Source organism: Salvelinus alpinus, chromosome 31, assembly GCF_045679555.1.
Source record: "Salvelinus alpinus chromosome 31, SLU_Salpinus.1, whole genome shotgun sequence".
Taxonomy (NCBI): domain Eukaryota; kingdom Metazoa; phylum Chordata; class Actinopteri; order Salmoniformes; family Salmonidae; genus Salvelinus; species Salvelinus alpinus.
In genome coordinates, this window is record NC_092116.1 from 37,175,555 (window position 1) to 37,203,348 (window position 27,794).

Consider the following 27,794-nt stretch of genomic DNA (forward strand, 5'->3'; position numbering starts at 1 on the left):
AACATGATTTACATTTAGAATGTTTAGAATGTTTAGAATGTTTAGAAGGCAGAGGAAGACAGACAACATGATTTACATTTAGAATGTTTAGAATGTTTAGAATGGAGAGAATGGAGAGAAAGACAACATGAGCTGAGATTGTGTGTGTGTGTGTGTGTGTGTGTGTGTGTGTGTGTGTGTGTGTGTGTGTGTGTGTGTGTGTGTGTGTGTGTGTGTGTGTGTGTGTGTGTGTGTGTGTGTGTGTGTGTGTGTGTGTGTGTGTGTGTGTGTGTGTGTGTCGAGGTGTGTTTGTGCATGGGTTTGCGTGTGTGTGTGTGTGTGTGTGTATGTCTAGTTGAGTACTGAAACACACTTTTTGTCAATTACTGGAACAACTGGGCTGGACTTCCAAAACACACACACTGTGTTTGTGTGTGTGTGTGTGTGTGTGTGTGTTAGTCCACATTGACAGATGAGGGTAATGATTGATTAATGATCAATGTCCCAGAGAGAGACAGAGAGAGAAACACATTGTGTATTGAGGCAGACTAGTTGGTTCGTCCGACAGAAGACATCATGGGGAAGAAGACAGCGTTGACAATATTGCTACTAGGAGCTCTACTCATCACACACCCTGCTACGGTAAGTTACACCCCGTTATCACACACACACACACACACACACACACACACACACACACACACACACACACACACACACACACACACACACACACACACACACACACACACACACACACACACACACACACACCCTGCTACGGTAAGTCACATGTTGTTGTTTTTACTCCCCGCTCTTTTATAAGCATATTGTAGCAGCTGTTTTTAAATGACCTGTATCTCCTGTATAATATGACCTGTATCCCCTGTATAATATGACCTGTATCTCCTGTATAATATGACCTGTATCCCCTGTATAATATGACCTGTATCCCCTGTATAATATGACCTGTATCCCCTGTATAATATGACCTGTATGCCCTGTATAATATGACCTGTATCCCCTGTATAATATGACCTGTATCCCCTGTATAATATGACCTGTATCCCCTGTATAATATTACCTGTATCCCCTGTATAATATGACCTGTATCCCCTGTATAATATGACCTGTATCCCCTGTATAATATGACCTGTATCTCCTGTATAATATGACCTGTATCTCCTGTATAATATGACCTGTATCTCCTGTATAATATGACCTGTATCTCCTGTATAATATGACCTGTTTCTCCTGTCCCTGTATAATATGACCTGTATCTCCTGTCCCTGTATAATATGACCTGTATCCCCTGTATAATATGACCTGTATCCCCTGTATAATATGACCTGTATCCCCTGTATAATATGACCTGTATCTCCTGTATAATATGACCTGTATCTCCTGTATAATATGACCTGTATCTCCTGTATAATATGACCTGTATCTCCTGTATAATATGACCTGTTTCTCCTGTCCCTGTATAATATGACCTGTATCTCCTGTCCCTGTATAATATGACCTGTATCTCCTGTATAATATGACCTGTATCTCCTGTATAATATGACCTGTATCTCCTGTATAATATGACCTGTATCTCCTGTATAATATGACCTGTATCTCCTGTATAATATGACCTGTATCTCCTGTATAATATGACCTGTATCTCCTGTATAATATGACCTGTATCTCCTGTATAATATGACCTGTATCTCCTGTATAATATGACCTGTATCTCCTGTTTAATATGACCTGTTTCTCCTGTCTGTATAATATGACCTGTATCTCCTGTATAATATGACCTGTATCTCCTGTATAATATGACCTGTATCTCCTGTATAATATGACCTGTATCTCCTGTATAATATGACCTGTATCTCCTGTTTAATATGACCTGTATCTCCTGTATAATATGACCTGTATCTCCTGTATAATATGACCTGTATCTCCTGTTTAATATGACCTGTATCTCCTGTTTAATATGACCTGTATCTCCTGTATAATATGACCTGTATCTCCTGTATAATATGACCTGTATCTCCTGTTTAATATGACCTGTATCTGCAGTATAATATGACCTGTATCTCCTGTATAATATGACCTGTTTCTCCTGTCTGTATAATATGACCTGTATCTCCTGTATAATATGACCTGTATCTCCTGTCTGTATAATATGACCTGTATCTCCTGTCTGTATAATATGACCTGTATCTCCTGTATAATATGACCTGTATCTCCTGTATAACATGATGTAATGCCCGGGGTGTAGTGGAGGAAGGAGTCAGACGCAGGAGACAGAGAGTTCAGAGTAGCGTACTAATTTAATCACACAGAGGTGAACACGACGCCACTCCAAGTAAATGCTCCAACACATAAACGAGAAACACGATTATCCAAAGAGACAAGTAAATGCTCCAAACCATTAATGAGAACAAAATAATCCAAAAGACAACGTCCACTAACCGTGACACACAAGCATGTACAACCTGTACACAAAACATAGAATACCCACCCAGCTCACGTCCTGACCAACACAAAACAAGGAAAAACACACAAGAACGATGGTCAGAACGTGACACATGACCTGTTTCTCCTGTATAATATGACCTGTTTCTCCTCTATAATATGACCTGTATCTCCTGTATAATATGACCTGTATCTCCTGTATAATATGACCTGTATCTCCTGTCCCTGTATAATATGACCTGTATCTCCTGTATAACATGACCTGTATCTCCTGTATAATAGACCTGTATCTCCTGTATAATATGACCTGTATCTCCTGTATAACATGACCTGTTTCTCCTGTATAATATGACCTGTTTCTCCTCTATAATATGACCTGTATCTCCTGTATATTATGACCTGTATCTCCTGTATATTATGACCTGTATCTCCTGTATGACATGACCTGTTTCTCCTGCTCCTGTATAATATGACCTGTATCTCCTGCTCCTGTATAATATGACCTGTATCTCCTGTATAACATGACCTGTTTCTCCTGCTCCTCTATAATATGACATGTATCTCCTGTTCCTGTATAATATGACCTGTATCTCCTGTATATTATGACATGTATCTCCTGTATGACATGACCTTTATCTCCTGTATATTATGACCTGTATCTCCTGTATAATATGACCTGTATCTCCTGTATAACATGACCTGTATCTCCTGTATAATATGACCTGTATCTCCTGTCCCTGTATAATATGACCTGTATCTCCTGTATAACATGACCTGTATCTCCTGTATAATAGACCTGTATCTCCTGTATAATATGACCTGTATCTCCTGTATAACATGACCTGTTTCTCCTGTATAATATGACCTGTATCTCCTGTCCCTGTATAATATGACCTGTTTCTCCTCTATAATATGACCTGTATCTCCTGTATAATATGACCTGTATCTCCTGTCCCTGTATAATATGACCTGTTTCTCCTCTATAATATGACCTTTATCTCCTGTATAATATGACCTGTATCTCCTGTATAATATGACCTGTTTCTCATGTATAATATGACCTGTTTCTCCTGTATAATATGACCTGTTTCTCCTCTATAATATGACCTGTATCTCCTGTATATTATGACCTGTATCTCCTGTATATTATGACCTGTATCTCCTGTATGACATGACCTGTTTCTCCTGCTCCTGTATAATATGACCTGTATCTCCTGTATAACATGACCTGTTTCTCCTGCTCCTCTATAATATGACCTGTATCTCCTGTTCCTGTATAATATGACCTGTATCTCCTGTATATTATGACATGTATCTCCTGTATGACATGACCTTTATCTCCTGTATATTATGACCTGTATCTCCTGTATAATATGACCTGTTTCTCATGTATAATATGACCTGTATCTCCTGTATAACATGACCTGTATCTCCTGTATAATGTGACCTGTATCTCCTGTATAATGTGACCTGTATCTCCTGTATAATATGACCTGTATCTCCTGTATAATAAGACCTGTGTCTCCTGTATAACATGACCTGTATCTCTTGTCTGTATAATATGACCTGTATCTCCTGTCCCTGTATAATATGACCTGTATCTCCTGTCCCTGTATAACATGACCTGTATCTCCTCTATAATATGACCTGTATCTCCTGCATAATAAGACCTGTGTCTCCTGTATAACATGACCTGTATCTCTTGTCTGTATAATATGACCCGTGTCTCCTGTTTAATATGACCTGTATCTCCTGTCCCTGTATAATATGACCTGTATCTCCTGTCCCTGTATAATATGACCTGTATCTCCTGTATAATGTGACCTGTATCTCCTGCATAATAAGACCTGTATCTCCTGTATAATATGACCTGTATCTCTTGTCTGTATAATATGACCCGTGTCTCCTGTTTAATATGACCTGTATCTCTTGTCAGTATTTTATGACCTGTATCTCCTGTCTGTATAATATGTCCTTTTTTCCTGTCTGTATAATTTAACCTGTATTTCCAGTCTGTAAAATATGACCTGTATCTCCTGTATAATATGACCTGTATCTCCTGTATAATATGACCTGTATCTCCTGTATAATATGACCTGTATCTCCTGTATAATATGACCTGTATTTCCTGTCCCTGTATAATATGACCTGTATCTCCTGTCCCTGTATAATATTACCTGTATCTCCTGTATAATATGACCTGTATCTCCTGTATAATATGACCTGTATCTCCTGTATAATATGACCTGTATCTCCTGTATAATATGACCTGTATCTCCTGTCCCTGTATAATATGACCTGTATCTCCTGTATAATGTGACCTGTATCTCCTGCATAATATGACCTGTATCTCCTGTATAATATGACCTGTATCTCCTGTATAATATGACCTGTATCTCTTGTCTGTATAATATGACCAGTGTCTCCTGTTTAATATCACCTGTATCTCCTGTATAATGTGACCTGTATCTCCTGCATAATATGACCTGTATCTCCTGTATAATTTGACCTGTATCTCCTGTATAATATGACCTGTATCTCCTGTCCCTGTATAATATGACCTGTTTCTCCTGTATAATATGACCTGTATCTCCTGTCCCTGTATAATATGACCTGTATCTCCTGTCCCTGTATAATATCACATGTATCTCCTGTATAATGTGACCTGTATCTCCTGCATAATATGACCTGTTTCTCCTGTATAATATGACCTGTATCTTTTGTCAGTATTTTATGACCTGTATCTCCTGTCTGTATAATTTAACCTGTATTTCCAGTCTGTAAAATATGACCTGTATCTCCTGTATATAATGAGCTGTATCTCCTGTATAATATGACCTGTATTTCCTGTATATAATGACCTGTATCTCCTGTTTAATATGACCTGTATCTCCTGTCCCTGTATAATATGACCTGTATCTCCTGTATAATATGACCTGTATCTCCTGTATAACATGACCTGTATCTCCCGTATAATATGACCTGTATCTACTGTCTGTATAATATGACCTGTATCTCCTGTATAATTTGACCTATATCTCCTGTATAATTTGACCTGTATCTCCTGTATAATTTGACCTGTATCTAATGTATAATATGACCTGTATCTCCTGTATAATTTGACCTGTATCTCCTGTATAACATGACCTGTATCTCCTGTATAACATGACCTGTATTTCCTGTATAATTTGACCTGTATCTCCTGTATAATATGACCTGTATCTCCTGTATAATATGACCTGTATCTCCTGTATAATGTGACCTGTATCTCCTGTATAATTTGACCTGTATCTAATGTATAATATGACCTGTATCTCCTGTATAATTTGACCTGTATCTCCTGTATAACATGACCTGTATCTCCTGTATAACATGACCTGTATTTCCTGTATAATTTGACCTGTATCTCCTGTATAATATGACCTGTATCTCCTGTATAATATGACCTGTATCTCCTGTATAATTTGACCTGTATCTCCTGTATAATTTGACCTGTATCTAATGTATAATATGACCTGTATCTCCTGTATAATTTGACCTGTATCTCCTGTATAATTTGACCTGTATTTCCTGTATAATATGACCTGTATCTCCTGTATAATATGACCTGTATCTCCTGTATAATATGACCTGTATCTCCTGTATAATATGACCTGTATCTCCTGTATAATTTGACCTGTATCTCCTGTATAACATGACCTGTATTTCCTGTATCATTTGACCTGTATTTCCTGTATAATATGACCTGTATCTCCTGTATAATATGACCTGTATCTCCTGTATAATATGACCTGTATCTCCTGTATAATTTGACCTGTATCTAATGTATAATATGACCTGTATCTCCTGTATAATTTGACCTGTATCTCCTGTATAACATGACCTGTATTTCCTGTATAATTTGACCTGTATTTCCTGTATAATATGACCTGTATCTCCTGTATAATATGACCTGTATCTCCTGCATAATATGATCTGTATCTCCTGTATAATTTGACCTGTATCTCCTGTATAATTTGACCTGTATCTAATGTATAATATGACCTGTATCTCCTGTATAATATGACCTGTATCTCCTATATAATATGACCTGTATCTCCTGCATAATGTGACCTGTATCTCCTGTATAATATGACCTGTATCTCCTGCATAATATGACCTGTATCTCCTGCATAATATGACCTGTATCTCCTGCATAATATGACCTGTGTTTCCTGTCTGTATAATATGACCTATATCCCCTATCCCTGTGTAATATGACCTGTATCTCCTGTATAATATGACCTGTATCTCCTGTATAATATGACCTGTATCTAATGTATAATATGACCTGTATCGCCTGTATAATATGACCTGTATCTCCTGTCCCTTTATAATATGACCTGTGTCTCCTGTATAATATGACCTGTATCTCCTGCGTAATATGACCTGTATCTCCTTTATAATATGACCTGTATCTCCTGTATAATATGACCTGTATCTCCTGTCTGTATAATATGACCTGCATCTCCTGTATAATATGACCTGCATCTCCTGTATAATATGACCTGTATCTCCTGTATAATATTACCTGTATTTCCTGTATAATTTGACCTGTATCTCCTGTCTGTATAATATGACCTGCATCTCCTGTATAATATGACCTGCATCTCCTGTATAATATGACCTGTATCTCCTGTATAATATGACCTGTATCTCCTGTATAATATGACCTGTATCTCCTGTCTATATAATATGACCTGTATCTCCTGTATAATATGACCTGTATCTCCTGTATAATATTAACTGTATTTCCTGTATAATTTGACCTGTATCTCCTGTCTGTATAATATGACCTGTATCTCCTGTATAATATGACCTGCATCTCCTGTATAATATGACCTGTATCTCCTGTATAATTTGACATGTATCTCCTATATTATTCGACCTGTATCTCCTGTATAATATGACCTGTATTTCCTGTATAATTTGACCTGTATCTCCTGTATAATATGACCTGTATCTCCTGTATAATTTGACCTGTATCTCCTGTATAATTTGACCTGTATCTAATGTATAATATGACCTGTATCTCCTGTATAATATGACCTGTATCTCCTGTTTAATATGACCTGTATCTCCTGTATGATATGACCTGTATCTCCTGTCCCTGTATAATATGACTTGTATCTCCTGTATAATATGACCTGTATCTCCTCTATAATATGACCTGTATCTCCTGTCCCTGTATAATATGACCTGTATCTCCTGTAAAATATGACCTGTATCTCCTTATAATATGACCTGTATCTCCTGTCCCTGTATAATATGACCTGTATCTCCTGTCCCTGTATAATATGACCTGTATCTCCTGTATAATGTGACCTGTATCTCCTGCATAATATGACCTGTTCTCCTGTATAATATGACCTATATCCCCTATCCCTGTATAATATGACCTGTATCTTCTGTATAATATGACCTGTATCTCCTGTCCCTTTATAATATGACCTGTGTCTCCTGTATAATATGACCTGTATGTCATGTATAATATTACCTGTATATCCTGTATAATATGACCTGTATCTCCTGTATAATATGACCTGTATCTCCTGCATAATGTGACCTGTATCTCCTGTATGATATGACCTGTATTTCCTGCATAATATGACCTGTATCTCCTGTATAATATGACCTGTATCTCCTGCATAATATGACCTGTATCTCCTGTATAATATGACCTGTATCTCCTGCATAATGTGACCTGTATCTCCTGTATAATATGACCTGTATTTCCTGTCTGCAAAATGTGACCTGTATCTCCTGTCCCTGTATAATATGACCTGTTTCTCCTGTCCCTGTATAATATGACCTGTTTCTCCTGTCCCTGTATAATATGACCTGTTTCTCCTGTCCCTGTATAATATGACCTGTTTCTCCTGTCCCTGTATAATATGACCTGTATCTCCTGCATAATATGACCTGTATCTCCTGTCCCTGTATAATATGACCTGTATCCCCTATCCCTGTATAATATGACCTGTATTTCCTGTATAATATGACCTGTATCTCCTGTCCCTGTATAATATGACCTGTATCCCCTATCCCTGCATAATATGACCTGTATCTCCTGTATAATATGACCTGTATTTCCTGTCTGCATAATGTGACCTGTATCTCCTGTCCCTTTATAATATGACCTGTATCTCCTGTATAATGCGACCTGTATCTCCTTAATAATATGACCTGTATCTCCTGTCTATATAATATGACCTGTATCTCCTGTATAATATGACCTGTATCTTCTGTATAACATGACCTGTATCTCCTGTATAATATGACCTGTATCTCCTCTCTGTATAATATGACCTGTATCTCCTGTATATTTTGACCTGTATCTCCTGTCAGTATAATTTGACCTGTATCTCCTGTCTGTATAATATGACCTGTATCTCCTGTATAATATGACCTGTATAATATGACCTGTATCTCCTGTATATTATGATCTGTATCTCCTGTAAAATATGACCTGTATCTCCTGTATAACATGACCTGTTTCTCCTGTATAATATGACCTGTATCTCCTGTATAATATTACCTGTATTTCCTGTATAATTTGACCTGTATCTCCTGTCTGTATAATATGACCTGCATCTCCTGTATAATATGACCTGCATCTCCTGTATAATATGACCTGTATCTCCTGTATAATATGACCTATATCTCCTGTATAATATGACCTGTATCTCCTGTCTGTATAATATGACCTGTATCTCCTGTATAATATGACCTATATCTCCTGTATAATATGACCTGTATCTCCTGTCTGTATAATATGACCTGCATCTCCTGTATAATATGACCTGCATCTCCTGTATAATATGACCTGTATCTCCTGTATAATTTGACATGTATCTCCTATATTATTCGACCTGTATCTCCTGTATAATATGACCTGTATTTCCTTTATAATTTGACCTGTATCTCCTGTATAATATGACCTGTATCTCCTGTATAATTTGACCTGTATCTCCTGTATAATTTGACCTGTATCTAATGTATAATATGACCTGTATCTCCTGTATAATATGACCTGTATCTCCTGTTTAATATGACCTGTATCTCCTGTATGATATGACCTGTATCTCCTGTCCCTGTATAATATGACTTGTATCTCCTGTATAATATGACCTGTATCTCCTCTATAATATGACCTGTATCTCCTGTCCCTGTATAATATGACCTGTATCTCCTGTAAAATATGACCTGTATCTCCTTATAATATGACCTGTATCTCCTGTCCCTGTATAATATGACCTGTATCTCCTGTCCCTGTATAATATGACCTGTATCTCCTGTATAATGTGACCTGTATCTCCTGCATAATATGACCTGTTCTCCTGTATAATATGACCTATATCCCCTATCCCTGTATAATATGACCTGTATCTTCTGTATAATATGACCTGTATCTCCTGTCCCTTTATAATATGACCTGTGTCTCCTGTATAATATGACCTGTATGTCATGTATAATATTACCTGTATCTCCTGTATAATATGACCTGTATCTCCTGTATAATATGACCTGTATCTCCTGCATAATGTGACCTGTATCTCCTGTATGATATGACCTGTATTTCCTGCATAATATGACCTGTATCTCCTGTATAATATGACCTGTATCTCCTGTATAATATGACCTGTATCTCCTGCATAATATGACCTGTATCTCCTGTATAATATGACCTGTATCTCCTGCATAATGTGACCTGTATCTCCTGTATAATATGACCTGTATTTCCTGTCTGCAAAATGTGACCTATATCTCCTGTCCCTGTATAATATGACCTGTTTCTCTTGTCCCTGTATAATATGACCTGTTTCTCCTGTCCCTGTATAATATGACCTGTATCTCCTGCATAATATGACCTGTATCTCCTGTCCCTGTATAATATGACCTGTATCCCCTATCCCTGTATAATATGACCTGTATTTCCTGTATAATATGACCTGTATCTCCTGTCCCTGTATAATATGACCTGTATCCCCTATCCCTGCATAATATGACCTGTATCTCCTGTATAATATGACCTGTATTTCCTGTCTGCATAATGTGACCTGTATCTCCTGTCCCTTTATAATATGACCTGTATCTCCTTATAATATGACCTGTATCTCCTGTCCCTGTATAATATGACCTGTATCTCCTGTCCCTGTATAATATGACCTGTATCTCCTGTATAATGTGACCTGTATCTCCTGCATAATATGACCTGTTCTCCTGTATAATATGACCTATATCCCCTATCCCTGTATAATATGACCTGTATCTTCTGTATAATATGACCTGTATCTCCTGTCCCTTTATAATATGACCTGCGTCTCCTGTATAATATGCCCTGTATGTCATGTATAATATTACCTGTATCTCCTGTATAATATGACCTGTATCTCCTGTATAATATGACCTGTATCTCCTGCATAATGTGACCTGTATCTCCTGTATAATATGACCTGTATCTCCTGTATAATATGACCTGTATCTCCTGTATAATATGACCTGTATCTCCTGCATAATATGACCTGTATCTCCTGTATAATATGACCTGTATCTCCTGCATAATGTGACCTGTATCTCCTGTATAATATGACCTGTATTTCCTGTCTGCAAAATGTGACCTATATCTCCTGTCCCTGTATAATATGACCTGTTTCTCCTGTCCCTGTATAATATGACCTGTTTCTCCTGTCCCTGTATAATATGACCTGTATCTCCTGCATAATATGACCTGTATCTCCTGTCCCTGTATAATATGACCTGTATCCCCTATCCCTGTATAATATGACCTGTATTTCCTGTATAATATGACCTGTATCTCCTGTCCCTGTATAATATGACCTGTATCCCCTATCCCTGCATAATATGACCTGTATCTCCTGTATAATATGACCTGTATTTCCTGTCTGCATAATGTGACCTGTATCTCCTGTCCCTTTATAATATGACCTGTATCTCCTGTATAATGCGACCTGTATCTCCTTAATAATATGACCTGTATCTCCTGTCTATATAATATGACCTGTATCTCCTGTATAATATGACCTGTATCTTCTGTATAACATGACCTGTATCTCCTGTATAATATGACCTGTATCTCCTCTCTGTATAATATGACCTGTATCTCCTGTATATTTTGACCTGTATCTCCTGTCAGTATAATTTGACCTGTATCTCCTGTCTGTATAATATGACCTGTATCTCCTGTATAATATGACCTGTATAATATGACCTGTATCTCCTGTATATTATGACCTGTATCTCCTGTATAACATGACCTGTTTCTCCTGTATAATATGACCTGTATCTCCTGTATAACATGATGTAATGCCCGGGGTGTAGTGGAGGAAGGAGTCAAACGCAGGAGACAGAGAGTTCAGAGTAGCGTACTAATTTAATCACACAGAGGTGAACACGACGCCACTCCAAGTAAATGCTCCAACACATAAACGAGAAACACGATAATCCAAAGAGACAAGTAAATGCTCCAAACCATTAATTTTACATTTACATTTAAGTCATTTAGCAGACGCTCTTATCCAGAGCGACTTACAAATTAATGAGAACAAAATAATCCAAAAGACAACGTACACTAACCGTGACACACAAGCATGTACAACCTGTACACAAAACATAGAATGCCCACCCAGCTCATGTCCTGACCAACACAAAACAAGGAAAAACACACAAGAACTATGGTCAGAACGTGACACATGACCTGTTTCTCCTGTATAATATGACCTGTTTCTCCTGTATGACATGACCTGTATCTCCTGTATAATATGACCTGTATCTCCTGTATAATATGACCTGTATCTCCTGTCCCTGTATAATATGAACTGTATCTCCTGTCCCTGTATAATATGACCTGTATCTCCTGTATAATATGACCTGTATCTCCTGTATAATATGACCTGTATCTCCTGTATAATATGACCTGTATCTCCTGTATAATATGACCTGTATCTCCTGTATAATATGACCTTTATCTCCTGTATAATATGACCTGTATCTCCTGTATAATATGACCTGTATCTCCTGTATAATATGACCTCTATCTCCTGTATAATATGACCTGTATCTCCTGTATAATATGACCTGTATCTCCTGTATAATATGACCTGTATCTCCTGTCCCTGTATAATATGACCTGTATCTCCTGTATAATATGACCTGTATCTCCTGTATAATATGACCTGTATCTCCTGTATAATATGACCTGTATCTCCTGTATAATATGACCTGTATCTCCTGTATAATATGACCTGTATCTCCTGTATATTATGACCTGTATCTCCTGTATAATATGACCTGTATCTCCTGTATAATATGACCTGTATCTCCTCTATAATATGACCTGTATCTCCTCTATAATATGACCTGTATCTCCTCTATAATATGACCTGTATCTCCTGTATATTATGACCTGTGTCTCCTGTATAATATGACCTGTATCTCCTGCATAATGTGACCTGTATCTCCTGTATAATATGACCTGTATTTCCTGTCTGCAAAATGTGACCTGTATCTCCTGTCCCTGTATAATATGACCTGTTTCTCCTGTCCCTGTATAATATGACCTGTTTCTCCTGTCCCTGTATAATATGACCTGTTTCTCCTGTCCCTGTATAATATGACCTGTATCGCCTGTATAATATGACCTGTATCTCCTGTCCCTTTATAATATGACCTGTGTCTCCTGTATAATATGACCTGTATCTCCTGCGTAATATGACCTGTATCTCCTTTATAATATGACCTGTATCTCCTGTATAATATGACCTGTATCTCCTGTCTGTATAATATGACCTGCATCTCCTGTATAATATGACCTGCATCTCCTGTATAATATGACCTGTATCTCCTGTATAATATTACCTGTATTTCCTGTATAATTTGACCTGTATCTCCTGTCTGTATAATATGACCTGCATCTCCTGTATAATATGACCTGCATCTCCTGTATAATATGACCTGTATCTCCTGTATAATATGACCTGTATCTCCTGTATAATATGACCTGTATCTCCTGTCTATATAATATGACCTGTATCTCCTGTATAATATGACCTGTATCTCCTGTATAATATTAACTGTATTTCCTGTATAATTTGACCTGTATCTCCTGTCTGTATAATATGACCTGCATCTCCTGTATAATATGACCTGTATCTCCTGTATAATTTGACATGTATCTCCTATATTATTCGACCTGTATCTCCTGTATAATATGACCTGTATTTCCTGTATAATTTGACCTGTATCTCCTGTATAATATGACCTGTATCTCCTGTATAATTTGACCTGTATCTCCTGTATAATTTGACCTGTATCTAATGTATAATATGACCTGTATCTCCTGTATAATATGACCTGTATCTCCTGTTTAATATGACCTGTATCTCCTGTATGATATGACCTGTATCTCCTGTCCCTGTATAATATGACTTGTATCTCCTGTATAATATGACCTGTATCTCCTCTATAATATGACCTGTATCTCCTGTATAATGTGACCTGTATCTCCTGCATAATATGACCTGTTCTCCTGTATAATATGACCTATATCCCCTATCCCTGTATAATATGACCTGTATCTTCTGTATAATATGACCTGTATCTCCTGTCCCTTTATAATATGACCTGCGTCTCCTGTATAATATGCCCTGTATGTCATGTATAATATTACCTGTATCTCCTGTATAATATGACCTGTATCTCCTGTATAATATGACCTGTATCTCCTGCATAATGTGACCTGTATCTCCTGTATGATATGACCTGTATTTCCTGCATAATATGACCTGTATCTCCTGTATAATATGACCTGTATCTCCTGTATAATATGACCTGTATCTCCTGCATAATATGACCTGTATCTCCTGTATAATATGACCTGTATCTCCTGCATAATGTGACCTGTATCTCCTGTATAATATGACCTGTATTTCCTGTCTGCAAAATGTGACCTATATCTCCTGTCCCTGTATAATATGACCTGTTTCTCCTGTCCCTGTATAATATGACCTGTTTCTCCTGTCCCTGTATAATATGACCTGTATCTCCTGCATAATATGACCTGTATCTCCTGTCCCTGTATAATATGACCTGTATCCCCTATCCCTGTATAATATGACCTGTATTTCCTGTATAATATGACCTGTATCTCCTGTCCCTGTATAATATGACCTGTATCCCCTATCCCTGCATAATATGACCTGTATCTCCTGTATAATATGACCTGTATTTCCTGTCTGCATAATGTGACCTGTATCTCCTGTCCCTTTATAATATGACCTGTATCTCCTGTATAATGCGACCTGTATCTCCTTAATAATATGACCTGTATCTCCTGTCTATATAATATGACCTGTATCTCCTGTATAATATGACCTGTATCTTCTGAATAACATGACCTGTATCTCCTGTATAATATGACCTGTATCTCCTCTCTGTATAATATGACCTGTATCTCCTGTATATTTTGACCTGTATCTCCTGTCAGTATAATTTGACCTGTATCTCCTGTCTGTATAATATGACCTGTATCTCCTGTATAATATGACCTGTATAATATGACCTGTATCTCCTGTATATTATGACCTGTATCTCCTGTATAACATGACCTGTTTCTCCTGTATAATATGACCTGTATCTCCTGTATAACATGATGTAATGCCCGGGGTGTAGTGGAGGAAGGAGTCAAACGCAGGAGACAGAGAGTTCAGAGTAGCGTACTAATTTAATCACACAGAGGTGAACACGACGCCACTCCAAGTAAATGCTCCAACACATAAACGAGAAACACGATAATCCAAAGAGACAAGTAAATGCTCCAAACCATTAATTTTACATTTACATTTAAGTCATTTAGCAGACGCTCTTATCCAGAGCGACTTACAAATTAATGAGAACAAAATAATCCAAAAGACAACGTACACTAACCGTGACACACAAGCATGTACAACCTGTACACAAAACATAGAATGCCCACCCAGCTCATGTCCTGACCAACACAAAACAAGGAAAAACACACAAGAACTATGGTCAGAACGTGACACATGACCTGTTTCTCCTGTATAATATGACCTGTTTCTCCTGTATGACATGACCTGTATCTCCTGTATAATATGACCTGTATCTCCTGTATAATATGACCTGTATCTCCTGTCCCTGTATAATATGAACTGTATCTCCTGTCCCTGTATAATATGACCTGTATCTCCTGTATAATATGACCTGTATCTCCTGTATAATATGACCTGTATCTCCTGTATAATATGACCTGTATCTCCTGTATAATATGACCTGTATCTCCTGTATAATATGACCTTTATCTCCTGTATAATATGACCTGTATCTCCTGTATAATATGACCTGTATCTCCTGTATAATATGACCTCTATCTCCTGTATAATATGACCTGTATCTCCTGTATAATATGACCTGTATCTCCTGTATAATATGACCTGTATCTCCTGTCCCTGTATAATATGACCTGTATCTCCTGTATAATATGACCTGTATCTCCTGTATAATATGACCTGTATCTCCTGTATAATATGACCTGTATCTCCTGTATAATATGACCTGTATCTCCTGTATAATATGACCTGTATCTCCTGTATATTATGACCTGTATCTCCTGTATAATATGACCTGTATCTCCTGTATAATATGACCTGTATCTCCTCTATAATATGACCTGTATCTCCTCTATAATATGACCTGTATCTCCTGTATAATATGACCTGTATCTCCTCTATAATATGACCTGTATCTCCTGTATAATGTGACCTGTATCTCCTGCATAATATGACCTGTTCTCCTGTATAATATGACCTATATCCCCTATCCCTGTATAATATGACCTGTATCTTCTGTATAATATGACCTGTATCTCCTGTCCCTTTATAATATGACCTGCGTCTCCTGTATAATATGCCCTGTATGTCATGTATAATATTACCTGTATCTCCTGTATAATATGACCTGTATCTCCTGTATAATATGACCTGTATCTCCTGCATAATGTGACCTGTATCTCCTGTATGATATGACCTGTATTTCCTGCATAATATGACCTGTATCTCCTGTATAATATGACCTGTATCTCCTGTATAATATGACCTGTATCTCCTGCATAATATGACCTGTATCTCCTGTATAATATGACCTGTATCTCCTGCATAATGTGACCTGTATCTCCTGTATAATATGACCTGTATTTCCTGTCTGCAAAATGTGACCTATATCTCCTGTCCCTGTATAATATGACCTGTTTCTCCTGTCCCTGTATAATATGACCTGTTTCTCCTGTCCCTGTATAATATGACCTGTATCTCCTGCATAATATGACCTGTATCTCCTGTCCCTGTATAATATGACCTGTATCCCCTATCCCTGTATAATATGACCTGTATTTCCTGTATAATATGACCTGTATCTCCTGTCCCTGTATAATATGACCTGTATCCCCTATCCCTGCATAATATGACCTGTATCTCCTGTATAATATGACCTGTATTTCCTGTCTGCATAATGTGACCTGTATCTCCTGTCCCTTTATAATATGACCTGTATCTCCTGTATAATGCGACCTGTATCTCCTTAATAATATGACCTGTATCTCCTGTCTATATAATATGACCTGTATCTCCTGTATAATATGACCTGTATCTTCTGTATAACATGACCTGTATCTCCTGTATAATATGACCTGTATCTCCTCTCTGTATAATATGACCTGTATCTCCTGTATATTTTGACCTGTATCTCCTGTCAGTATAATTTGACCTGTATCTCCTGTCTGTATAATATGACCTGTATCTCCTGTATAATATGACCTGTATAATATGACCTGTATCTCCTGTATATTATGACCTGTATCTCCTGTATAACATGACCTGTTTCTCCTGTATAATATGACCTGTATCTCCTGTATAACATGATGTAATGCCCGGGGTGTAGTGGAGGAAGGAGTCAAACGCAGGAGACAGAGAGTTCAGAGTAGCGTACTAATTTAATCACACAGAGGTGAACACGACGCCACTCCAAGTAAATGCTCCAACACATAAACGAGAAACACGATAATCCAAAGAGACAAGTAAATGCTCCAAACCATTAATTTTACATTTACATTTAAGTCATTTAGCAGACGCTCTTATCCAGAGCGACTTACAAATTAATGAGAACAAAATAATCCAAAAGACAACGTACACTAACCGTGACACACAAGCATGTACAACCTGTACACAAAACATAGAATGCCCACCCAGCTCATGTCCTGACCAACACAAAACAAGGAAAAACACACAAGAACTATGGTCAGAACGTGACACATGACCTGTTTCTCCTGTATAATATGACCTGTTTCTCCTGTATGACATGACCTGTATCTCCTGTATAATATGACCTGTATCTCCTGTATAATATGACCTGTATCTCCTGTCCCTGTATAATATGAACTGTATCTCCTGTCCCTGTATAATATGACCTGTATCTCCTGTATAATATGACCTGTATCTCCTGTATAATATGACCTGTATCTCCTGTATAATATGACCTGTATCTCCTGTATAATATGACCTGTATCTCCTGTATAATATGACCTTTATCTCCTGTATAATATGACCTGTATCTCCTGTATAATATGACCTGTATCTCCTGTATAATATGACCTCTATCTCCTGTATAATATGACCTGTATCTCCTGTATAATATGACCTGTATCTCCTGTATAATATGACCTGTATCTCCTGTCCCTGTATAATATGACCTGTATCTCCTGTATAATATGACCTGTATCTCCTGTATAATATGACCTGTATCTCCTGTATAATATGACCTGTATCTCCTGTATAATATGACCTGTATCTCCTGTATAATATGACCTGTATCTCCTGTATATTATGACCTGTATCTCCTGTATAATATGACCTGTATCTCCTGTATAATATGACCTGTATCTCCTCTATAATATGACCTGTATCTCCTCTATAATATGACCTGTATCTCCTCTATAATATGACCTGTATCTCCTGTATATTATGACCTGTGTCTCCTGTATAATATGACCTGTATCTCCTGCATAATGTGACCTGTATCTCCTGTATAATATGACCTGTATTTCCTGTCTGCAAAATGTGACCTGTATCTCCTGTCCCTGTATAATATGACCTGTTTCTCCTGTCCCTGTATAATATGACCTGTTTCTCCTGTCCCTGTATAATATGACCTGTTTCTCCTGTCCCTGTATAATATGACCTGTATCGCCTGTATAATATGACCTGTATCTCCTGTCCCTTTATAATATGACCTGTGTCTCCTGTATAATATGACCTGTATCTCCTGCGTAATATGACCTGTATCTCCTTTATAATATGACCTGTATCTCCTGTATAATATGACCTGTATCTCCTGTCTGTATAATATGACCTGCATCTCCTGTATAATATGACCTGCATCTCCTGTATAATATGACCTGTATCTCCTGTATAATATTACCTGTATTTCCTGTATAATTTGACCTGTATCTCCTGTCTGTATAATATGACCTGCATCTCCTGTATAATATGACCTGCATCTCCTGTATAATATGACCTGTATCTCCTGTATAATATGACCTGTATCTCCTGTATAATATGACCTGTATCTCCTGTCTATATAATATGACCTGTATCTCCTGTATAATATGACCTGTATCTCCTGTATAATATTAACTGTATTTCCTGTATAATTTGACCTGTATCTCCTGTCTGTATAATATGACCTGTATCTCCTGTATAATATGACCTGCATCTCCTGTATAATATGACCTGTATCTCCTGTATAATTTGACATGTATCTCCTATATTATTCGACCTGTATCTCCTGTATAATATGACCTGTATTTCCTGTATAATTTGACCTGTATCTCCTGTATAATATGACCTGTATCTCCTGTATAATTTGACCTGTATCTCCTGTATAATTTGACCTGTATCTAATGTATAATATGACCTGTATCTCCTGTATAATATGACCTGTATCTCCTGTTTAATATGACCTGTATCTCCTGTATGATATGACCTGTATCTCCTGTCCCTGTATAATATGACTTGTATCTCCTGTATAATATGACCTGTATCTCCTCTATAATATGACCTGTATCTCCTGTCCCTGTATAATATGACCTGTATCTCCTGTAAAATATGACCTGTATCTCCTTATAATATGACCTGTATCTCCTGTCCCTGTATAATATGACCTGTATCTCCTGTCCCTGTATAATATGACCTGTATCTCCTGTATAATGTGACCTGTATCTCCTGCATAATATGACCTGTTCTCCTGTATAATATGACCTATATCCCCTATCCCTGTATAATATGACCTGTATCTTCTGTATAATATGACCTGTATCTCCTGTCCCTTTATAATATGACCTGTGTCTCCTGTATAATATGACCTGTATGTCATGTATAATATTACCTGTATATCCTGTATAATATGACCTGTATCTCCTGTATAATATGACCTGTATCTCCTGCATAATGTGACCTGTATCTCCTGTATGATATGACCTGTATTTCCTGCATAATATGACCTGTATCTCCTGTATAATATGACCTGTATCTCCTGCATAATATGACCTGTATCTCCTGTATAATATGACCTGTATCTCCTGCATAATGTGACCTGTATCTCCTGTATAATATGACCTGTATTTCCTGTCTGCAAAATGTGACCTGTATCTCCTGTCCCTGTATAATATGACCTGTTTCTCCTGTCCCTGTATAATATGACCTGTTTCTCCTGTCCCTGTATAATATGACCTGTTTCTCCTGTCCCTGTATAATATGACCTGTTTCTCCTGTCCCTGTATAATATGACCTGTATCTCCTGCATAATATGACCTGTATCTCCTGTCCCTGTATAATATGACCTGTATCCCCTATCCCTGTATAATATGACCTGTATTTCCTGTATAATATGACCTGTATCTCCTGTCCCTGTATAATATGACCTGTATCCCCTATCCCTGCATAATATGACCTGTATCTCCTGTATAATATGACCTGTATTTCCTGTCTGCATAATGTGACCTGTATCTCCTGTCCCTTTATAATATGACCTGTATCTCCTGTATAATGCGACCTGTATCTCCTTAATAATATGACCTGTATCTCCTGTCTATATAATATGACCTGTATCTCCTGTATAATATGACCTGTATCTTCTGTATAACATGACCTGTATCTCCTGTATAATATGACCTGTATCTCCTCTCTGTATAATATGACCTGTATCTCCTGTATATTTTGACCTGTATCTCCTGTCAGTATAATTTGACCTGTATCTCCTGTCTGTATAATATGACCTGTATCTCCTGTATAATATGACCTGTATAATATGACCTGTATCTCCTGTATATTATGATCTGTATCTCCTGTAAAATATGACCTGTATCTCCTGTATAACATGACCTGTTTCTCCTGTATAATATGACCTGTATCTCCTGTATAATATTACCTGTATTTCCTGTATAATTTGACCTGTATCTCCTGTCTGTATAATATGACCTGCATCTCCTGTATAATATGACCTGCATCTCCTGTATAATATGACCTGTATCTCCTGTATAATATGACCTATATCTCCTGTATAATATGACCTGTATCTCCTGTCTGTATAATATGACCTGTATCTCCTGTATAATATGACCTATATCTCCTGTATAATATGACCTGTATCTCCTGTCTGTATAATATGACCTGCATCTCCTGTATAATATGACCTGCATCTCCTGTATAATATGACCTGTATCTCCTGTATAATTTGACATGTATCTCCTATATTATTCGACCTGTATCTCCTGTATAATATGACCTGTATTTCCTTTATAATTTGACCTGTATCTCCTGTATAATATGACCTGTATCTCCTGTATAATTTGACCTGTATCTCCTGTATAATTTGACCTGTATCTAATGTATAATATGACCTGTATCTCCTGTATAATATGACCTGTATCTCCTGTTTAATATGACCTGTATCTCCTGTATGATATGACCTGTATCTCCTGTCCCTGTATAATATGACTTGTATCTCATGTATAATATGACCTGTATCTCCTCTATAATATGACCTGTATCTCCTGTCCCTGTATAATATGACCTGTATCTCCTGTAAAACATGACCTGTATCTCCTTATAATATGACCTGTATCTCCTGTCCCTGTATAATATGACCTGTATCTCCTGTCCCTGTATAATATGACCTGTATCTCCTGTATAATGTGACCTGTATCTCCTGCATAATATGACCTGTTCTCCTGTATAATATGACCTATATCCCCTATCCCTGTATAATATGACCTGTATCTCCTGTATAATATGACCTGTATCTCCTGTTTAATATGACCTGTATCTCCTGTATGATATGACCTGTATCTCCTGTCCCTGTATAATATGACTTGTATCTCCTGTATAATATGACCTGTATCTCCTCTATAATATGACCTGTATCTCCTGTCCCTGTATAATATGACCTGTATCTCCTGTAAAATATGACCTGTATCTCCTTATAATATGACCTGTATCTCCTGTCCCTGTATAATATGACCTGTATCTCCTGTCCCTGTATAATATGACCTGTATCTCCTGTATAATGTGACCTGTATCTCCTGCATAATATGACCTGTTCTCCTGTATAATATGACCTATATCCCCTATCCCTGTATAATATGACCTGTATCTCCTGTCCCTTTATAATATGACCTGTGTCTCCTGTATAATATGACCTGTATGTCATGTATAATATTACCTGTATATCCTGTATAATATGACCTGTATCTCCTGTATAATATGACCTGTATCTCCTGCATAATGTGACCTGTATCTCCTGTATGATATGACCTGTATTTCCTGCATAATATGACCTGTATCTCCTGTATAATATGACCTGTATCTCCTGCATAATATGACCTGTATCTCCTGTATAATATGACCTGTATCTCCTGCATAATGTGACCTGTATCTCCTGTATAATATGACCTGTATTTCCTGTCTGCAAAATGTGACCTGTATCTCCTGTCCCTGTATAATATGACCTGTTTCTCCTGTCCCTGTATAATATGACCTGTTTCTCCTGTCCCTGTATAATATGACCTGTTTCTCCTGTCCCTGTATAATATGACCTGTTTCTCCTGTCCCTGTATAATATGACCTGTATCTCCTGCATAATATGACCTGTATCTCCTGTCCCTGTATAATATGACCTGTATCCCCTATCCCTGTATAATATGACCTGTATTTCCTGTATAATATGACCTGTATCTCCTGTCCCTGTATAATATGACCTGTATCCCCTATCCCTGCATAATATGACCTGTATCTCCTGTATAATATGACCTGTATTTCCTGTCTGCATAATGTGACCTGTATCTCCTGTCCCTTTATAATATGACCTGTATCTCCTGTATAATGCGACCTGTATCTCCTTAATAATATGACCTGTATCTCCTGTCTATATAATATGACCTGTATCTCCTGTATAATATGACCTGTATCTTCTTTATAACATGACCTGTATCTCCTGTATAATATGACCTGTATCTCCTCTCTGTATAATATGACCTGTATCTCCTGTATATTTTGACCTGTATCTCCTGTCAGTATAATTTGACCTGTATCTCCTGTCTGTATAATATGACCTGTATCTCCTGTATAATATGACCTGTATAATATGACCTGTATCTCCTGTATATTATGACCTGTATCTCCTGTATAACATGACCTGTTTCTCCTGTATAATATGACCTGTATCTCCTGTATAACATGATGTAATGCCCGGGGTGTAGTGGAGGAAGGAGTCAAACGCAGGAGACAGAGAGTTCAGAGTAGCGTACTAATTTAATCACACAGAGGTGAACACGACGCCACTCCAAGTAAATGCTCCAACACATAAACGAGAAACACGATAATCCAAAGAGACAAGTAAATGCTCCAAACCATTAATTTTACATTTACATTTAAGTCATTTAGCAGACGCTCTTATCCAGAGCGACTTACAAATTAATGAGAACAAAATAATCCAAAAGACAACGTACACTAACCGTGACACACAAGCATGTACAACCTGTACACAAAACATAGAATGCCCACCCAGCTCATGTCCTGACCAACACAAAACAAGGAAAAACACACAAGAACTATGGTCAGAACGTGACACATGACCTGTTTCTCCTGTATAATATGACCTGTTTCTCCTGTATGACATGACCTGTATCTCCTGTATAATATGACCTGTATCTCCTGTATAATATGACCTGTATCTCCTGTCCCTGTATAATATGAACTGTATCTCCTGTCCCTGTATAATATGACCTGTATCTCCTGTATAATATGACCTGTATCTCCTGTATAATATGACCTGTATCTCCTGTATAATATGACCTGTATCTCCTGTATAATATGACCTGTATCTCCTGTATAATATGACCTTTATCTCCTGTATAATATGACCTGTATCTCCTGTATAATATGACCTGTATCTCCTGTATAATATGACCTCTATCTCCTGTATAATATGACCTGTATCTCCTGTATAATATGACCTGTATCTCCTGTATAATATGACCTGTATCTCCTGTCCCTGTATAATATGACCTGTATCTCCTGTATAATATGACCTGTATCTCCTGTATAATATGACCTGTATCTCCTGTATAATATGACCTGTATCTCCTGTATAATATGACCTGTATCTCCTGTATAATATGACCTGTATCTCCTGTATATTATGACCTGTATCTCCTGTATAATATGACCTGTATCTCCTGTATAATATGACCTGTATCTCCTCTATAATATGACCTGTATCTCCTCTATAATATGACCTGTATCTCCTCTATAATATGACCTGTATCTCCTGTATATTATGACCTGTGTCTCCTGTATAATATGACCTGTATCTCCTGCATAATGTGACCTGTATCTCCTGTATAATATGACCTGTATTTCCTGTCTGCAAAATGTGACCTGTATCTCCTGTCCCTGTATAATATGACCTGTTTCTCCTGTCCCTGTATAATATGACCTGTTTCTCCTGTCCCTGTATAATATGACCTGTTTCTCCTGTCCCTGTATAATATGACCTGTATCGCCTGTATAATATGACCTGTATCTCCTGTCCCTTTATAATATGACCTGTGTCTCCTGTATAATATGACCTGTATCTCCTGCGTAATATGACCTGTATCTCCTTTATAATATGACCTGTATCTCCTGTATAATATGACCTGTATCTCCTGTCTGTATAATATGACCTGCATCTCCTGTATAATATGACCTGCATCTCCTGTATAATATGACCTGTATCTCCTGTATAATATTACCTGTATTTCCTGTATAATTTGACCTGTATCTCCTGTCTGTATAATATGACCTGCATCTCCTGTATAATATGACCTGCATCTCCTGTATAATATGACCTGTATCTCCTGTATAATATGACCTGTATCTCCTGTATAATATGACCTGTATCTCCTGTCTATATAATATGACCTGTATCTCCTGTATAATATGACCTGTATCTCCTGTATAATATTAACTGTATTTCCTGTATAATTTGACCTGTATCTCCTGTCTGTATAATATGACCTGTATCTCCTGTATAATATGACCTGCATCTCCTGTATAATATGACCTGTATCTCCTGTATAATTTGACATGTATCTCCTATATTATTCGACCTGTATCTCCTGTATAATATGACCTGTATTTCCTGTATAATTTGACCTGTATCTCCTGTATAATATGACCTGTATCTCCTGTATAATTTGACCTGTATCTCCTGTATAATTTGACCTGTATCTAATGTATAATATGACCTGTATCTCCTGTATAATATGACCTGTATCTCCTGTTTAATATGACCTGTATCTCCTGTATGATATGACCTGTATCTCCTGTCCCTGTATAATATGACTTGTATCTCCTGTATAATATGACCTGTATCTCCTCTATAATAGTACCTGTATCTCCTGTATAATGTGACCTGTATCTCCTGCATAATATGACCTGTTCTCCTGTATAATATGACCTATATCCCCTATCCCTGTATAATATGACCTGTATCTTCTGTATAATATGACCTGTATCTCCTGTCCCTTTATAATATGACCTGCGTCTCCTGTATAATATGCCCTGTATGTCATGTATAATATTACCTGTATCTCCTGTATAATATGACCTGTATCTCCTGTATAATATGACCTGTATCTCCTGCATAATGTGACCTGTATCTCCTGTATGATATGACCTGTATTTCCTGCATAATATGACCTGTATCTCCTGTATAATATGACCTGTATCTCCTGTATAATATGACCTGTATCTCCTGCATAATATGACCTGTATCTCCTGTATAATATGACCTGTATCTCCTGCATAATGTGACCTGTATCTCCTGTATAATATGACCTGTATTTCCTGTCTGCAAAATGTGACCTATATCTCCTGTCCCTGTATAATATGACCTGTTTCTCCTGTCCCTGTATAATATGACCTGTTTCTCCTGTCCCTGTATAATATGACCTGTATCTCCTGCATAATATGACCTGTATCTCCTGTCCCTGTATAATATGACCTGTATCCCCTATCCCTGTATAATATGACCTGTATTTCCTGTATAATATGACCTGTATCTCCTGTCCCTGTATAATATGACCTGTATCCCCTATCCCTGCATAATATGACCTGTATCTCCTGTATAATATGACCTGTATTTCCTGTCTGCATAATGTGACCTGTATCTCCTGTCCCTTTATAATATGACCTGTATCTCCTGTATAATGCGACCTGTATCTCCTTAATAATATGACCTGTATCTCCTGTCTATATAATATGACCTGTATCTCCTGTATAATATGACCTGTATCTTCTGTATAACATGACCTGTATCTACTGTATAATATGACCTGTATCTCCTCTCTGTATAATATGACCTGTATCTCCTGTCAGTATAATTTGACCTGTATCTCCTGTCTGTATAATATGACCTGTATCTCCTGTATAATATGACCTGTATAATATGACCTGTATCTCCTGTATATTATGACCTGTATCTCCTGTATAACATGACCTGTTTCTCCTGTATAATATGACCTGTATCTCCTGTATAACATGATGTAATGCCCGGGGTGTAGTGGAGGAAGGAGTCAAACGCAGGAGACAGAGAGTTCAGAGTAGCGTACTAATTTAATCACACAGAGGTGAACACGACGCCACTCCAAGTAAATGCTCCAACACATAAACGAGAAACACGATAATCCAAAGAGACAAGTAAATGCTCCAAACCATTAATTTTACATTTACATTTAAGTCATTTAGCAGACGCTCTTATCCAGAGCGACTTACAAATTAATGAGAACAAAATAATCCAAAAGACAACGTACACTAACCGTGACACACAAGCATGTACAACCTGTACACAAAACATAGAATGCCCACCCAGCTCATGTCCTGACCAACACAAAACAAGGAAAAACACACAAGAACTATGGTCAGAACGTGACACATGACCTGTTTCTCCTGTATAATATGACCTGTTTCTCCTGTATGACATGACCTGTATCTCCTGTATAATATGACCTGTATCTCCTGTATAATATGACCTGTATCTCCTGTCCCTGTATAATATGAACTGTATCTCCTGTCCCTGTATAATATGACCTGTATCTCCTGTATAATATGACCTGTATCTCCTGTATAATATGACCTGTATCTCCTGTATAATATGACCTGTATCTCCTGTATAATATGACCTGTATCTCCTGTATAATATGACCTTTATCTCCTGTATAATATGACCTGTATCTCCTGTATAATATGACCTGTACCTCCTGTATAATATGACCTCTATCTCCTGTATAATATGACCTGTATCTCCTGTATAATATGACCTGTATCTCCTGTATAATATGACCTGTATCTCCTGTCCCTGTATAATATGACCTGTATCTCCTGTATAATATGACCTGTATCTCCTGTATAATATGACCTGTATCTCCTGTATAATATGACCTGTATCTCCTGTATAATATGACCTGTATCTCCTGTATAATATGACCTGTATCTCCTGTATATTATGACCTGTATCTCCTGTATAATATGACCTGTATCTCCTGTATAATATGACCTGTATCTCCTCTATAATATGACCTGTATCTCCTCTATAATATGACCTGTATCTCCTCTATAATATGACCTGTATCTCCTGTATATTATGACCTGTGTCTCCTGTATAATATGACCTGTATCTCCTGC

The 27,794-nt window shown here is 37.2% G+C and overlaps 1 protein-coding gene across 1 annotated transcript in view; it reads left to right on the forward strand.

Moving 5' to 3' along the window:
• Positions 1–467: 467 nt before the first annotated feature.
• The window catches only part of cfi (complement factor I), a 70,620-nt gene continuing 43,293 nt past the window's right edge, over positions 468–27,794 (forward strand). Inside the window, exon 1 of the mRNA XM_071379080.1 lies at positions 468–621. Within this exon, the coding sequence (XP_071235181.1) occupies positions 556–621 (66 nt within the window). The 5' untranslated portion in view covers positions 468–555. The remainder of the gene's footprint in view (positions 622–27,794) is intronic.